The 15,506-nt window shown below is 41.9% G+C and overlaps 1 protein-coding gene across 2 annotated transcripts in view; it reads right to left on the bottom strand.

Moving 5' to 3' along the window:
* Positions 1 to 11,868, bottom strand: part of LOC119322146 (rRNA biogenesis protein RRP5-like) — a 19,438-nt gene extending 7,570 nt beyond the window's left edge. For both annotated transcript variants that reach the window (XM_037595643.1, XM_037595649.1), the window contains exons 1-21: positions 11,505 to 11,868; positions 11,205 to 11,410; positions 10,198 to 10,338; positions 9,862 to 10,038; positions 8,678 to 8,774; positions 7,787 to 7,899; positions 7,577 to 7,699; positions 7,409 to 7,480; positions 5,663 to 5,755; positions 5,397 to 5,507; positions 5,122 to 5,244; positions 4,180 to 4,368; positions 3,982 to 4,056; positions 3,645 to 3,781; positions 3,210 to 3,344; positions 1,523 to 1,662; positions 1,294 to 1,359; positions 847 to 953; positions 692 to 772; positions 499 to 573; positions 313 to 414 (exon numbers count right to left, since the gene is read on the bottom strand). In XM_037595643.1, the coding sequence (XP_037451540.1) occupies positions 313 to 414; positions 499 to 573; positions 692 to 772; positions 847 to 953; positions 1,294 to 1,359; positions 1,523 to 1,662; positions 3,210 to 3,344; positions 3,645 to 3,781; positions 3,982 to 4,056; positions 4,180 to 4,368; positions 5,122 to 5,244; positions 5,397 to 5,507; positions 5,663 to 5,755; positions 7,409 to 7,480; positions 7,577 to 7,699; positions 7,787 to 7,899; positions 8,678 to 8,774; positions 9,862 to 10,038; positions 10,198 to 10,338; positions 11,205 to 11,410; positions 11,505 to 11,712 (2,571 nt within the window). In that variant the 5' untranslated portion in view covers positions 11,713 to 11,868. The remainder of the gene's footprint in view (positions 1 to 312; positions 415 to 498; positions 574 to 691; positions 773 to 846; positions 954 to 1,293; positions 1,360 to 1,522; positions 1,663 to 3,209; positions 3,345 to 3,644; positions 3,782 to 3,981; positions 4,057 to 4,179; positions 4,369 to 5,121; positions 5,245 to 5,396; positions 5,508 to 5,662; positions 5,756 to 7,408; positions 7,481 to 7,576; positions 7,700 to 7,786; positions 7,900 to 8,677; positions 8,775 to 9,861; positions 10,039 to 10,197; positions 10,339 to 11,204; positions 11,411 to 11,504) is intronic.
* Between the last annotated feature and the right edge of the window lie 3,638 nt (positions 11,869 to 15,506).

Raw genomic sequence — 15,506 nt, 5'->3', positions numbered from 1 at the left:
ACCCAAACCTCACCAGACTCTGCTTTCATCGAAAGCTTTTATTATTGACCCCAGCCCAAAAATTACCACACTGCTAGCAGCTAGTCCCTCCATTCACAAATATAAGATGTTCTAACCTTTTTCTGAACACGTTTTAGTGTGTTTGTTCACTCATTTCAATCTGTATGTAGTCTATATTGAAATATCCGAAACATCTTATATTTGTGAACGGATGGTTCTAGATAAGACTTCCCTTCAGCCGTTTTAATCTTTTTTTCATCAGGGTTCAGCCATTTAAATTGGAGTAAGACACAAATAGATTTATATTATGACCTTCTGATCGAGAAGAAAATATCCTTGAATAAATGAACAATCAGGTGAAGAGCACATGGACTGTTGGAGTGAAAGCTTTACTCGAGCAGATTCCGCATTCACCTATAACAAATAATGAACCATTCAGTAAACCAAACAACATAGTATCCAAACACGAAGGTATCAACAACACTATGTTACACGTACATTGAGGACATGACTACGAACTGATTGGCCAACACAGAACACATCAGAAAGCTTTTCTATCGGCCTGTCAACCGCCTTCAGGAAACACAAGGTTAGGCTTTTTTCAGACAACAGAGAGAACGACGAAGCCAAAATATGCAAGATAAGAGGCTGTTCCGAGATAAAGAGAGCAGCAGGGCTAATACATGCTTACTTTATCCTTGGGAGAGAAACCAGTTAGATGTCCAAGAAAGCGAACAAAACAACCAGCTTCGATGATGTTGCAAATGTAACCCTAAGGTAAAAAAGAAATGTCAACTGACTTGCTCGTTAATTATAATGTAACTGAAACAAAATGAAGAACTGTACATGAACTACAGCTCCAGATTGCATCTGTGATATCTCTGATGGAATGTCATTTGCGGTGTTGATAAGTGAGTGCTTAGCGGAAAGAACTAAATTTTGGCCTTCAGTATCTGCAACAGCATAATACAAAAGGAAATACTTAATCAAGTGAAGTAATATCCACATGTAAAACAACCAAAAGTGCGTTAGGAAGGATATGTAAATAAAAAATTTATGCAAGTAAATTACTATATACAGACTGAGTTATGCTACAGCTCAAAGTTCTTTGTCGTATAAAAGTACAAATATTACTAGCATTGTTTACGTGCTCGCCATAGGTCACCTTACCGCCCTATAAACAATGATTACTAGTACATTGTACTCGCAGAAACTGAACAGCGGGTGAAAGATTGTCAATTAGTTCATACAAATTGTTGAATAACAAAAGAGCCAGAACTTCAATGACTTTACCAAGAACTAAAAGCTGGTTGAACTCATGGCCAGGCTTCAACAAATTCTTCAACTGAGCAGCTTGGCCTAATTAAGAAGAAAAGGTAAATGGGTGAACAGAACAAAGATGTACAGATGAGCCGGGGAAAAGGATTGTGGATGTGCCGGCTGTGTTTGTGTCTGTGTCTGTGTGTGTGGGGAGTCCAGACCGAATGAACCAAATATTTGAAAATCACAGGCAAGGATATACCATGATGATCTGCCAACTGTTCATTAAGTATAGATCCCTTGGAGAAGCCATTGACACTGACCACAACAGTTGCAGGAGTAAGTCGCTCCACAACACCAGAGACAATAGTACCCACCTTTGCAGTATCAGCTTGAATGACCCTGCATGAGAAAGTAAAATTTTAGTTGTCAAGCTACACAACACAAAAGGAAAATTGTGTGCCAAAAACACAGGCACAGGTCTAAGAACAAAGCAGGGATCTGCTCAGGACCTTTCCTGGTTAAAGTTCGGTTCCTAGGTGTCAGCAGAAGCCAACAAGAGACTGAAAGTATTGGCAATAACCATAGAGGGAAAAGGAGAGATCTAGTACCGTAGCACAGCGTTTAAGAATGCAACTGCCCTTTACCATACAAAAAAAACATGTATGCAAAAACTTCAGCAATAACCTGGCATGCTAAATATAATATTATGGGTTCAAAAACACCAATGTATGTATGAGATATCTGATAGTACAGTTTGTACAACTGCTAGCAGTGTAAAAGCATCTGGCCATTTCCTCTGTGCCAGATGTCTTTCTTTTGTGCAATGAGTGGAAGTGTGGTCAATGGTGCGAGAGTTGGAAGATGGGATATTGTGACACGGGCTGAACACCTACGATTTTTTTTAGTGAATCAAACTTGCTCTCACGAAAAAGTGTGGACTCAGGGTTTGGCGAGGCTGGCTCACCCACGCATCCTCAGTTCACTCCAGTTGATGCATGGTGGGATGGCATGTGGCTGCTACACCAAAACCTGGCACTGTGAACAGAGAGGACAACTCATCTACACCTGCGGAACGTATCGAAGGAGCGGAATCAACAGATCTTCATCAGCAATAGACAAAGCTAAGGTGGCCCCTCTTGCTTTCGAGGATATACGTTCGCATGTGGACTAACGTTGTATTAGATGGGCTAAAAATAAGCCTGCGCAACTGTTATTACAGATTCTAATCTTATCCTAATGAGAAAAGTGTTACTGCCAGTTTCTCAGAACCTAAATGAAACGTACTTAAAATCCAATAAAAGTTGTTTGTTACTCCCTCCATCCAGAAACGTTGGTATTATGGTACTCCCACCATTTAAACTGTTGTTAAGACAAGGTTTTGACCAACAATTACTATATTAACACTGTTTATGTGATACATCATCACATTCACGAGTCCTTTTGAGCATGAATCTAATGACACCAATTATATGTAACATTAATTTTTTTGTTACTTTGTTAGCCAAATCCTTATCAGAGCAAAATAAAGACCTAACATCGATCTCTTCAAAAAAGGACTATTTAAAAAAAAACTTTCAAAAAGAATAGAAAGGGGCAGCCCGGTGCATGTAGGTCCCGCTTGCGCAGGGTCCGGGGAAGGGTCCGACCACTTTGGGTCTATTGTACGCAGCCTTTCCCTACATTTCTGCAAGAGGCTGTTTCCAGGACTTGAACCCGTGACCTCATGGTCACAAGGCAGCAGCTTTACCACTGCGCCAAGGCTCCCCTTCTTCTTCTTCAAAAAGAATAGAAAGATGACAGGAAATATAATCGCATAATGACCTTTAAAATATTTAAGAACGTACAAGGATAAAAACAACGGCCCAGTTACCCGTAACCATGTAAAACAAAAACTGATATGAGCAAGAGAGCAGAAAAAAAATAAAAGAACAAGAGGGAACACTCACCTATTAGAAGACATTGTAAAACTAACATATAGTTTCCTTGAAGTGGGGACCACGCTTACAATTCTACATTTGACAACTTGTCCAACATGATAAACACTTTCAGCTTCAATGCCTGGCTCTAGTCCAAGTTCAGATCTAGTACAAATAAGGAAATATGTCAGAGGCATATATTCAATAAATAAATTGTCGCTATCAAGAGCAGCATAAGACAAATCACATTCATGGCTATATGCATCAATCGATGCAGTGGCCGGCGGTACTCCTTTCAGAGAGGAAATCAGTCAAATCTGATTTTCAATTCATTAAACTCAACAGACCGAGACTTCAAAGACAAAAGGAGCATGTTTAACCATTAAGATCATCACATGAATATGGAAAAAAATATGCAGGTTAAGAACATATAGCTGATGAATTTCATAAGAATGAGAGGTCAACCTGCTAACAAACCCCTGAACTCCATTGTAAAATCTCACGAAGCACCCATGCTTTTCTATTTTAGTAATCCATCCATGAGTCACTAAACCAGTCTTGGCATCAGCATACGAGGCCAACACTTCAAGTTTTGATTTGACCTGAAGGAAATCCAGAATTTTACTATTCAGCTCCCAGAGGCAAGGAAAGCAATATGAAGAACAATATTACATCATGCTCTATATAATATACTCTCTCCATCCCAAAATAAGTGTCGCTGATTTAGTACAAAGTTTGGGACGGAGGGAGTGCAATTTGCAGTATACTAAACATTTCAAGGGTGAGAGTGCAGTTAAGGTACCAGAGACTTCTTGTATGTCACTGTTATTCTCTTGGATTTGCAACCCAAAACACGAAAAAGTAGTTCAGCTCCAGCCTACACAAAATTAACAAAAAAAAGGAAGTGTCAATGGTGGACATGTTATGCATCTTAATCATATATACCAGTCTTATGGTATATGCAATGGAATTAAGAGGAAGAAAAAGAACAGAATGGCACCTTAAATTTCTTCGGTGGCTTTACAATGTTATCTAACTCAGACATGTGAGGAAGTGGGCAAAGTGCTTTCACACCACTTGAAAACTGCACAATTGCGCCAAAAGGCTCAACAGTAACTACCTTAGCTCTCACTACCATTCCTGGTTTGACATCAGCGTGAGTGAAAACAGAACCTTCAAAAGCACTGTCCTGGAAATGGATACGATATGGAGATCCTCAGAAACAACCTCTTTTGCTAGTTTAAGAAAAGGAGGTAAATCTGATTTACAGGCCTGCCTGGCATGCTTTGATATTAATTAAGCACATGCAACAGCTGGAAGCAAAATGATTTTTCAGATGCATGTCAATAATAAAGATGAACCAACTAAATACATTTCAAAACAATGGAGCTAGAATAGAAGAAGCCGCATGCTTAATAAAAGAGAATGAACTTACCTTGCCATCATATTAATTATATGTCCAGTACTATCACAAACAATTTTATCATAATTAATAATTAAGAAGTAAAGAAGTGACTTGTAAACAGTGACCAGGAATATTAAGCAGCACCACGGAAACTAACAGAACAATTATCATCAGATGACCCCCTCCATCATATATTCAGTACCTCAGTTTCGAATACAGGCACTAACATATGGTATGGATCAAGTACCCATCTCATCTTTTATAACCATATAAACTCCATTGTACAGCTTAAACCGACCTTTAAAGAACATAATTGCTAGATAAATACATAATTGCTAAATAAAGAAGGTGGTACAAGAAGAGTTCATGCATCGAATGAGCATATTGGGTATAAAAAAGGTAGGATGTAACACGGACCAGGGTGTATCAACTAAGAAGGAATACTGAGCATCAAAATGGGTTAAGTACTTAAGTGTATGGATATTCAAAAGTAAACAAAGGCACAGAATAAAAACTTAAGTGGCCAGATGTGATTACCTTTAGGGTGCCTAGTGCAACTCCTTCAAGATGTCGCACTCCAAGTACACGGACACGTGTCAAGCTGCCTTCCCTAAACTTCTTCTCCACATTCTTCACATCCTTGTCTGATACATCGTGTATCTAAAGATCATAATCGCAATATCCAAATATTAAGATGGATCTTAATGAAAAGCAGAATAAAAATTCAGTGATGGCATAAATAGCAACATAAGATGGGCCCTTTTGAAAACAAGAATAAGCCAAGGCAATAACATATTTGAAATCACACATACACTAACAAATCCAGGTGATGGAGTTGGAGAAGGTATTTCAAGAAAAAGACCAGCCTTTTTATCCACCCTCAGCACCCGTGATTTGTCATATATTTCTCCAACTTTAACATTCTGCATAAGGAAAATGGTCAATCAAAAATGAATAAGACTAGGACAGTAAAGCCCCTCTTCGAATATAGACTAGACTGAAGCCAACTATGCAGGCATAAATGAAAATATTCAAGAACGTACCAAAAGAATTGGTCAGGCAAAAGCAGTAAACTTACAATGGGGGGTACATTAAGACGAAGTAAGTGTTGGTTCAATGTAAGCCCAACTGCTCTTGTTGACGGATCAACAAACAAGATGCGGGCATTTACCTGCAAATTGTAGCACAAAGCGTAATGAAAAAATCACTCACAAGTCCTACAGTCCAAGAGAATAACCAACAATATGTTTCAACAACAGGACTGTCATTTGAAAACTGGACAAACATAAACAGAAAAGAGAGAAGAGGGATCATCATGCAGATCAAGACAGTTTAATTTTTTGATTAAATTAGCAGCAAACTGTCCTTGTGACAACCGTGGACCACGTGCCTAGCAAAAAATCCACTTCAGGTAAATGTGGTAAAGAAAGCAACGCCCTATTCAATTTAGACCCAATTAGAATGGTAACAAGTGGGCTAGCCAGCCAATCTTTTGTGGCTATGATGACACAGTTTATTGTCAGCTTTCTTTCCGGATGCTGAAAAGGCCTGCAATACATGCCTTTGACCCTTTTTCCAAACTACTCCCTCTGTAAACTAATATAAGAGCATTTAGATCACTAGTTTAGTATTCTAAACGCTCTTATATTAGTTTACGGAGGGAGTATATGCTAGATAAAGTAGTAAAATATAAAGAAGTACTCCCTCCGTAAAGAAATATAAGAGCGTTTAGATCACTACTTTAGTGATCTAAATGCTCGAATATTTCTTTAGTACTTCTCGTGTTAAATCAAAAAATACTTAATTATGTGGAGATTTAAATACTCTAATACAGTAGCAAGTCATATTCATATATACTGTTGCATATCATTTAAGTTCACCACCGACAACTTGTGACATGCTCACATGTCCACGTGTCCTGGAAAGTGGTGGGATTCTGCATCTTCTGGGGAAAATGGTACCGCCATAGTTGAGAATATTATCATAACAGAAGTCATGTGCAACATGGTCATTTGTCATTCAATGATTAGACTCACTGTGATACGTGATGGTTGACGTTTGCCGTGTTACAGGGTTATTCGTACTACCTCCAGACCGGTTTACAAGTCCCCCTGGACTTTTGAGCCTTACTATGACCACCAATTTAACCAACAAAATATAAGTTGTATGCCACAAAAAGAAAATCATCGGAAACTTCTTCCGAATGTGAATCAAATGATATACTTTTTGTGGCATGTAAATTATATTTTGTTGGTTATAAATCGGTCAAAGTTATGCTCAAAATAAGTGGGGCATGTAAACCGGTTTGGAGGGACTGTATTCTAACACATGAGACAGAATACAGGAACAGGACACATTCATGTAGTGTTCTTCTCTTGCTAGAACCACGCAGACAGATGAGCACCCTAAGAGGTAAAGGAGTGAGTAACCAAACAAAGTTTCTCGGATTAAGAAAAGAGAAACCCAGCACAGAGAGCTAAAAAGTTAATTATTACTATTATTACTACTATTACTATTGTTATTGTTATTATTGCTATCCCAAGTTTACAATGTGAGAAAACGCAAGTCTGAAATAAGAAAAATGTCAAGAAAAAGGAACATTTTTAGCAAAGGAATCATAACCGACCACCCTACAATTTTGGGTACAGTTGAAGTACCCAAAACCCTGCCCACAGATGATAAAAAGAGAATTCACAGTCAGTGCCAATGAACGTAAAATAGGTAGAAACGTTGTGCAGACTCATTATTAGGACTGATCAATGCAAATATTATAGACTCCATGGCCACAAGCCCATTATCACATCTATAGGGAAGAATTACTGACCTTCTTATTCTTGCTGTAATCATCTTTCCAATTACCAGAAGGGAAGGAGCTCGACAAATTAAAAATATCAGCCTGATAAGGAAAATACGTTCAATGTAATAAAATAAGTAAAATCCAAACCATGGGAAAGTTAAAAAAGAAAATACTGAAGTGTTGAAAAAAAGTTACCGTTCCAGTGAAGTAAGTAAGAAATGATAGCATAACTCCATTTTCAAGGACTGAATGAACACGTGCACTCATCATCATGCCAGGAATTAGATGATCAATGGAAAGGCCTTTCAGATCTTTAATCTAGATAAAAACAGACTTATAAATTAGCTATAACTGACATGATACAGAATAAACTCAAAAGCCACTGACTAATAATAATAAGCGTACAATGGATTTAGAGATCAAGTCTTCATCGGAACTCAAGTGAATAATAGAGCGAGTTTTATCAATCCCCTTCACGACACATTGTATGAGTTGTCCGCTCTCAATCTTCACAGTTTCTACAAAAGAATACCAGTTGATTAGCTCATAGGTACATCCCGAAACAAACATTGTTTGAAGAATACAGCAGACACATACTCCCTCCGTTTCTAATTATAAGATGTTTTAGATATTGCACTATGGACTACATATGGATAAAAATGAGTGAATATACACACTAAAACGCGTCTAGATACATACGAATATGAGAAAAAAGAGAAAAGCTAAAACATCTTATATTTAGGAACGGATGGAGTACATCAGTAACACTATTCCAAATAATGTTAAGTAGTAAGCTAGCAGACAGCCCGGCAAGCTTTGTCTTACTGTGCTACGTGTCTTGAGTTCAGTAATTTATTAGAAAAATACACTTATAATCAAATATGCCAAATCAGGAGTCTAGGCACAAGCAAAGTTTATAAATTTCCTCCCATTTAACTATACTTTGTACACTATTCCTTGCATACAGTGTAGGTACTGCATGTATTAATAGTTTACAACAACAAAAGGATACGTCTGAGTTAATAAAAATGTACCTATAAGTACACCAAATAACAAAAAAAGGTGCAGCCTGACAGCGTTATTTTTTCACAAAACGCAATTGCTAGAAATTGGACTATTGATATTATCAGCACTAAATAATTATATTGCCATAAGCCTGTAAACAAATATATTGTTCTAGCAGCTATCTGAAGGTGCTAATGTAGAACAATAACTGGCATGTGCACACTTGTCTAGGCATGTGTAATTTATTAACAATCAATAATTGTAACTGTGACCTTATTAAGCAATGTCTACCTTTGCCAGCTTTCGGCATAAATCCACTAAATGTGGATACTCCGAAATAAAGAATGTAACCATGGTCCTCGACGCTTTTCACTTGAGCAGTGAGCACCTGAGAAACATAATATAAAAGAGTTGGCTCAGAATCTAACACATCGAAGTTTGTCAGAGGTATAAGAGAAATATAGGTAGATAAAGGGACAGCCTATTGAGCAGATTATGGACACCGTACATGTTAATGGGTGTGCAATAGCACCTTAATAGAACTATCAACAAATGAACAGAACTCATTTCGGTGCATACATAAAAGACCACCGATGAGCTGACTGTTGATCAGGGTGAGCAGAAATAATTTAATAATAATTACCAACCATAGTTCCATTAAGTTTTTATTTTTTTTATACGCAGATGCAAGGATGTTTTGTTTGCTGCCATTACAACGGCCCAGTTAGGGAGGCAACCTCATTCTTAAAAATCAACCCTTTTGTGGAAGTTGATTGCCAGTTTGCCACCACGTGCTGAGCCTGGATTTCTCACCCCTGTGGCTGACCAGTCAAAAGCTCATGCCCTGACTAAACTTTCAAGCAACAGTAGGGGCCGATCTTGGCTATAAGCGAAACACACCTTCATTTATACACAAAATTCCAATCTTGGCTATCAGCGAAACACCCTTCATTTATACACAAAGTTTATAAACGGTCGACCACATTTACTTTACTGAAAGGGGGGTGATGGGAGCGAAGGGTGACATTAAGTTGCCATTGTTTGACCAAAATGTTGACTACCTAAAGAAAATTAAACAAGAGCAGTGAGTTTTCCATGATAGCATCAGTAGTTCTCATTGGATGTTCACATCTTCTTTCCATTTTGACTGTTGGGAGAACTGGAGGAGAACATGCTTGGATGTATGCTCTGGCATGTTTCAGTTCTGTTGGGGTGTAATTGTTTTATGCGTGTGAATTTTTGCATGGGTACAAAGTTCTGATCAATTACACATTATGCTAGAATTGTACATCTGCAGTCAGAGACTACGGTTGTGGGCTATGACATTGTACATATCAAGAACTAAGATGGATAAGGATAAGGAAAATGAAAACATTTCATGCCGATCTTTCCTAGCAGGAGTTAAGCTGGTATCATGCATATCTAGAACCAAAGTGAACTCGGCTAAAAACAAGAGCCAAGGCAAATATAAATACCATTCCGTCCTCGATAGCATCCAGAGAAAGACCCTTGTACATCCGGCTCAACCGCAATGATAACCAAACCCGTTTGTGTGCTTTTCCTTCTTTCTTATCATCATCAACTTGCAGAACCATACAAGGTACAAGCTGACCAACATGAACAACTTCAGCACATACACTGCCCTCATTATCCTGCAGTCAAACAGATTAACAGAATAACGAGAATCAATATCAACATCAATTGCATTTTCTGGATAGCAACTTCGAGAACACAACTAAATTTTCATTATTACTGGCAGAATATAAATTGCAGAAACCTTGGAAACAAAAAAGATACAAAAAAAACAATACCTTGCTATTTCCATGCAAAGCAATGTCCGAAACTTCCTCTGTGCGAACAAACCCTCTCATTCCGCCAGGTAGACTCACTATAATGTCTTTTTGGTTAACTTCGATTACAACACCCCAAAGCTTCATGCTTGGTGAAATATTCTGATAAAATAGAAAAAAGAAAGGTTGGTATGGCCGTTTCACCAAAACAGCAGCAATTAATCCAAGAGTCTCACCAACGGAAAAAACGTCCCAAATCTAATCAGTAATTTCTGTTAATGTAGTCAGATAAAAGAAACATAGCTGGCAATTAAGAGAGACATTGCGCTAATAAAAACACTACCTGAGTTTTGCTCAATTCACTGATTCAAATTGGTCCTTGTAATGTTGCCTAATACTCGTATTACCTCCGTCCCAAATTATTTGTCTTAGATTTGCTGTATCTAGACAAATCTAAGACAACTAATTAGGGACGGAGCGAGTACAAGGGAAGCCACATCTAGCCAAAAGCATTTCTTCAAGTTATTCTGATATTAAGAATTTCACAATTCACTCTTTCTAATCCTCTTGCACACGACATATTGTATTATGGGAAGGTGAGTCAACTGAAGCTACACCTCACGAGCACCCGCCAAGGTGCCAACTTATGCTGCCATAAATGTACCAAGTTAACAACTTGACATACCGGTGGTACCATATGGAGTCACTGGAAACTACCATTTGTGTGCCATACTTTGGGAGCGCTCTGTGGCATGTGGTGTCAAATTCCTAAAGCTTGTGTTAGGCATATACCACATGTGGGGTCAAAGGCACAAAGCTAAATTCGCAATCTGGACGATATACATCTCTGATGATGTTTGATAAACAAACTAGCATAACAAGTTACACGACACTACATGACATTGGCAAGGTTAGGATGCGATCATAAAAGGGCATTGCTGCATACAACCTGCCAGCCACTGATTCGCACATGACACAAGGGTTGCAAAGCAAATCCTACAGAGGGATAGTTTCAGAGAGTTCAAAACCTTCAAGGTGATGCGATTGGCGAAGCGTGGGAGCTTCCCGGTGGTAGCCCCGCCGAAGAGGGTCCCCAGGTCATCATCGCCGTCGATTCCCGAGGAGGCGTTGGCTTTCCTCTTCTTCTTCCCCCTCCTCTCCTCCTTCTCGAACTCCACCTCGGCCTCGGTGCGCGCCTCGGCCATCTCGTCCCTGCTCAGGAGGCTGCGCCCTCCTGCGGACCGGAACACAGAGACCCCACGTCAGCATATACGAAACCGAAACGCGAAGGGGCGGGGGGGCAGGCCGCGCGCGCGGCCGTCGCTCACCTCTGGGGAAATCGCCGTCGTCGGCGGCGTTGAACAGAGCCGCGGGGTGCGGCGCCGGCTGCTGCTGCTCCTGCTCCTCCTCTGCGCCGCCCGCCTTCTCCCCCTCCTCCTTGCGGTGGTTTTTGAACTCCTTGCGGTTGGGGCCCAGCCCCGGCTTGCCCGGGCGGTCCGCGCCCTTCCCCTTCTTCCTGTCGCCGTGCGGCGCCATGGCGGCGAGCGCCCGGGGTGACGCCGGGGGGGAGGGGGTGGGCCAAGAGCTCGGGGGTTTGGAGCCGGCCGGGTGGAGGAGGCGACGGGCAGTGGGATTGGGAGCGGCGGCGCCGACGAATGGGGGGGAGGGTTTAGGTTTTAGGTGAGGTTTTAGGGGAAGGGGGTACCGGGCAGGCAGGAGAGGACGGACTCTCGTGCCCGCGGCGCTGCTTTCCCTGGGCCCTGGCAATTCTCTCGTGTTTGACGAGGCTTCCAATTTTGGGCTCGGTGAGGGCAGGCCGACAAGCGGCTGAAGCTGGGCTTATTGGGCCGTCCAAGCATTTTCTACAAAGGAATTCGTTAAATTCACCTAAAAAAATGGAATTCGTTAACGCTTCGTTTGGATGTTCATATTCAGGCCTGGTATTGGGCATTGGCATTTATCTGGGCCGAATATCCTCAATACCACTGTTTGGGTGGCCTTGGCATTCAACTGTGGCATTCGGGCTCGATATCGAGCGACCCGTCCTAACGCAAAAAAAAAACCTGGCCCAATTCGGAGGGTCTGTGCTCGACATCGCTAGGTATTGGAAACGAGCGTCCCTGCTCGAGACAGAAAAGGTCTCGCCCGCGCGTGCCTAAGGAACGACGGCGGCGCAGGTACCCATCCCACACCTCCACGGCTCCGCCCTGGGCTCCGGCGGCCCCGAGCTCCAGCGAGCGCAAGCAGCCCATCTCGAGCTTCAGCGCCCAGCGCCACCCTCCCGCCCCGTCTCCAGCGCGAGCTCCGGCGGCCGGCGTGCCCGGCGTGCCTCCACCCCGAGCTCCGGCGCAGGTTTGTTGATGACCGCCTTCCTACCCTTTTGTAGAGCTCCGGACTTCTTCCCTCTCTCCTCTCCGGCATCCTCTTTGCTTGATGTCTTGGCAAAGTGTCATTCAACTTAATTCCTCACTCTGACCACCCAAACAGAACTTGGCATTCAACCTCAATATCAACTTGTGTTCCAGATATCTGAACATCCAAACAGAAATATTGGCATTCAATCTCAATACCAATATACTGTGATATTGGTATTCAACTGAATGCAATGCCAAGGCTCCCAATGCCAACATCCAAACGGAGCGTAAATGAAATTCAATTCTAACAATACTAATTACCATTTGCTCAAAAATAGTAATAATCTCCCTGAAAAATTAATTTATTACTCCCTCCTATCCATATTACTTTAGATACATCTGTTTGAGCGACAGAAGTAATTTCTTTTACGGAGCTACGACGGGCTTACGCCAGCCTGAACCATTTTCATTATCATAAGTAAGACTGAGATACAACACAACTGCTACAAAACTGCAGCACCCAACACACACAAGAAGGATCGAGGAACAACATAGGAGAACCAGAAAATGAGCTACAACAAGCAGCCAATACCACCGAATGTTAATCTTTGTGGACGATGTCATCGTCTTCATCAAACCGATGGACATCGAGTTGACAGCTTTAGTGAGGATTATGGAGTTGTACGGTACGGCGTCCGGACTATGTGACAACTTGCAGAAAACTTCTACCATACCAATACACTGCTCGGATGTGGAGACGACACACATTTGAGAGCACTTTGGGATGACGCCTTGGGTCCTTCCCATGTAAATATCTCGGATTATCCTTATGCCTCAAGAAACCCTCAGTAGCACAACTCGCTTGGTGGACCATTTGGTAAATTGCTTGCCCACTTGGAAGGCAGTCGCTCTGCCCAAGAGTAGCAGACTAATCTTGGTCTTTTCGGTGTTATGCTCGGTTCCGCTACATGCGATGTTGGCACTAGACCTCCCCATGAAGACAATCGCGGATATGAACAAGATAATTAGGGTTTTTTTGTGGTGCGGCAAGGCTCAAGCGAACGGGGGAAATTGTTCAGTGGCCTGGGAAGATGTGTGCATGCCAAGATGGGCAGGAGGATTTGGGATCCCGTGCCTCGGCTGGTTGAACATCGCAATGCAAACCCGCTAGGCATGGCTACGTCTGGATCGGACAAGACCATGGATGGAGGTCAAGATTACCGTGCCTAGGAATTTCGTGGCATTGTTCAAGGCAGCCACCAGGGCGACAATAGTGAATGGGAAGGACACCCTATTTTGGGAGGACCGTTAGTTCGATGGTTGCGGATGCAGGAGCTTGCGCCGGCCCTATATGAGGGTGTCTCGCTGTGAGCCAAGGCCACTCGCACGGTTCATGAGGCGGTCTCGCTTGGTACCTGGGTACGAGACATCAGTTCTGACTATTAGAAAATTAAGTGATTAAATGGTTAATATGTTAATTACCAGAAGTTAAAGTGGGTCCATTAGTTAATTATAGGATTAACACTAATTAGCAGTAATTAGCAATTTGCTTCTGTGATTAGGGGGCTAATTACGATTATGGTTAGGTCCCACGTCATATACAACGCTATATATAAAGGAGGGCATCCCTTCACCTATTTGATCGTGGTATCTCTTAGGATACCAGTGCCCTCCAAAATTTACTCCAAATCCAATCGGGAGAGCGTTGGACGTTGACGTGAAGGCCTAGCCTCACTCCGGCGAGGTGCCGGAGTTGTGATCAACTACACTGCTACAATTCGTCACCAACATCGGACTCTATTTCCTGCACCAGGATAGCCTCTCCAAACGGAGGTATAATCACTTATTGTCCACTAATTTCCGCATCGAATCGAATAGTATTCATGTGTATTAGACAAGGTCCGATTAGCAATTGCATAATCTCGGCAATATATCTAATATTTGGTATCAGAGCTGGTTGGATCTAATTACATGAATTTATTTTAAGAAAAATAACAGTAGATTAATCTGTCTAATAGAACTTTCCTGAAAAATCACATAATTAGGCCTCGCCCGCGCACATCAGGTGGTGTTGCCACCACTGTGCACATCAGGAGCCACCGCGCGCCTCAGTCATGCTCCCGCTGTCGCGCGCCTCAGGCCGGTGCTCCCGCCGCCGCCGCGCTCGATGCCTTAGCCCCGACTGTCGTGCATCGGTACCGTCCTTGCAGAGCTGACTCACTCCCGTAACAACCGCTTATCCGATCCGAATTTCTCGTGGGTGGCGGCGATGCAGTAAAAAGCTAACTCAATTAGGGATTCAGTGTACGCAGCTACACACACTTCTCGTAATTGATCGATTCCACTGGTTTTGGGCTATCAGAGTTGCTAGGCTGCACAACATTTTTTTTGTTGGGCTAACTGAAAGTGCAACTAATCCCTGTGTGGTTTTGGTAATTCTTAACAATATATAGCTCACTTAACTAATGCTCTTTCAAGATGATCATTTCAGAAAGTTCAATGATTGGCATGGCATGGACTAAAGATGTGGACCCCTCAAAGTGCTAAGGACACATATTGGCAACAAGCTCAAGACTCTACATTTTCCTTTTAGTGATCCAAGATCACATTGAGTCCATAGGAAAGCCAATACTATTAAAAGGGGATGAGGTGTTGCTTAATGGATTACTTGCTCAAAATGCTTAGTGGTATGCTCGAAAACCCTCAACCACTTTCTCATTTCCACATATGTCCTAAACCTAAAAGTCAAACTCGGCCCCACCGATTTGATCTATTCGGCGCCACCGAGTTCTTTTGACATAGCCACTGCCACAAACCCTAATCACTTCGGTTTCACCGATAGGGATCTCGGTCTCAATGAGATGGGATTGCAAACTCCCTGATTCCTTTTCGTACTGTTTCGGCCCCACCGAAATGACCGAATCAGTCCCACCGAGTCTGCAATGCAAATTCATTGTTTCCTTTCGTAACACTTCA

Source organism: Triticum dicoccoides, chromosome 1B, assembly GCF_002162155.2.
Source record: "Triticum dicoccoides isolate Atlit2015 ecotype Zavitan chromosome 1B, WEW_v2.0, whole genome shotgun sequence".
Taxonomy (NCBI): domain Eukaryota; kingdom Viridiplantae; phylum Streptophyta; class Magnoliopsida; order Poales; family Poaceae; genus Triticum; species Triticum dicoccoides.
This window is presented reverse-complemented; position numbering and strand designations above follow the sequence as displayed.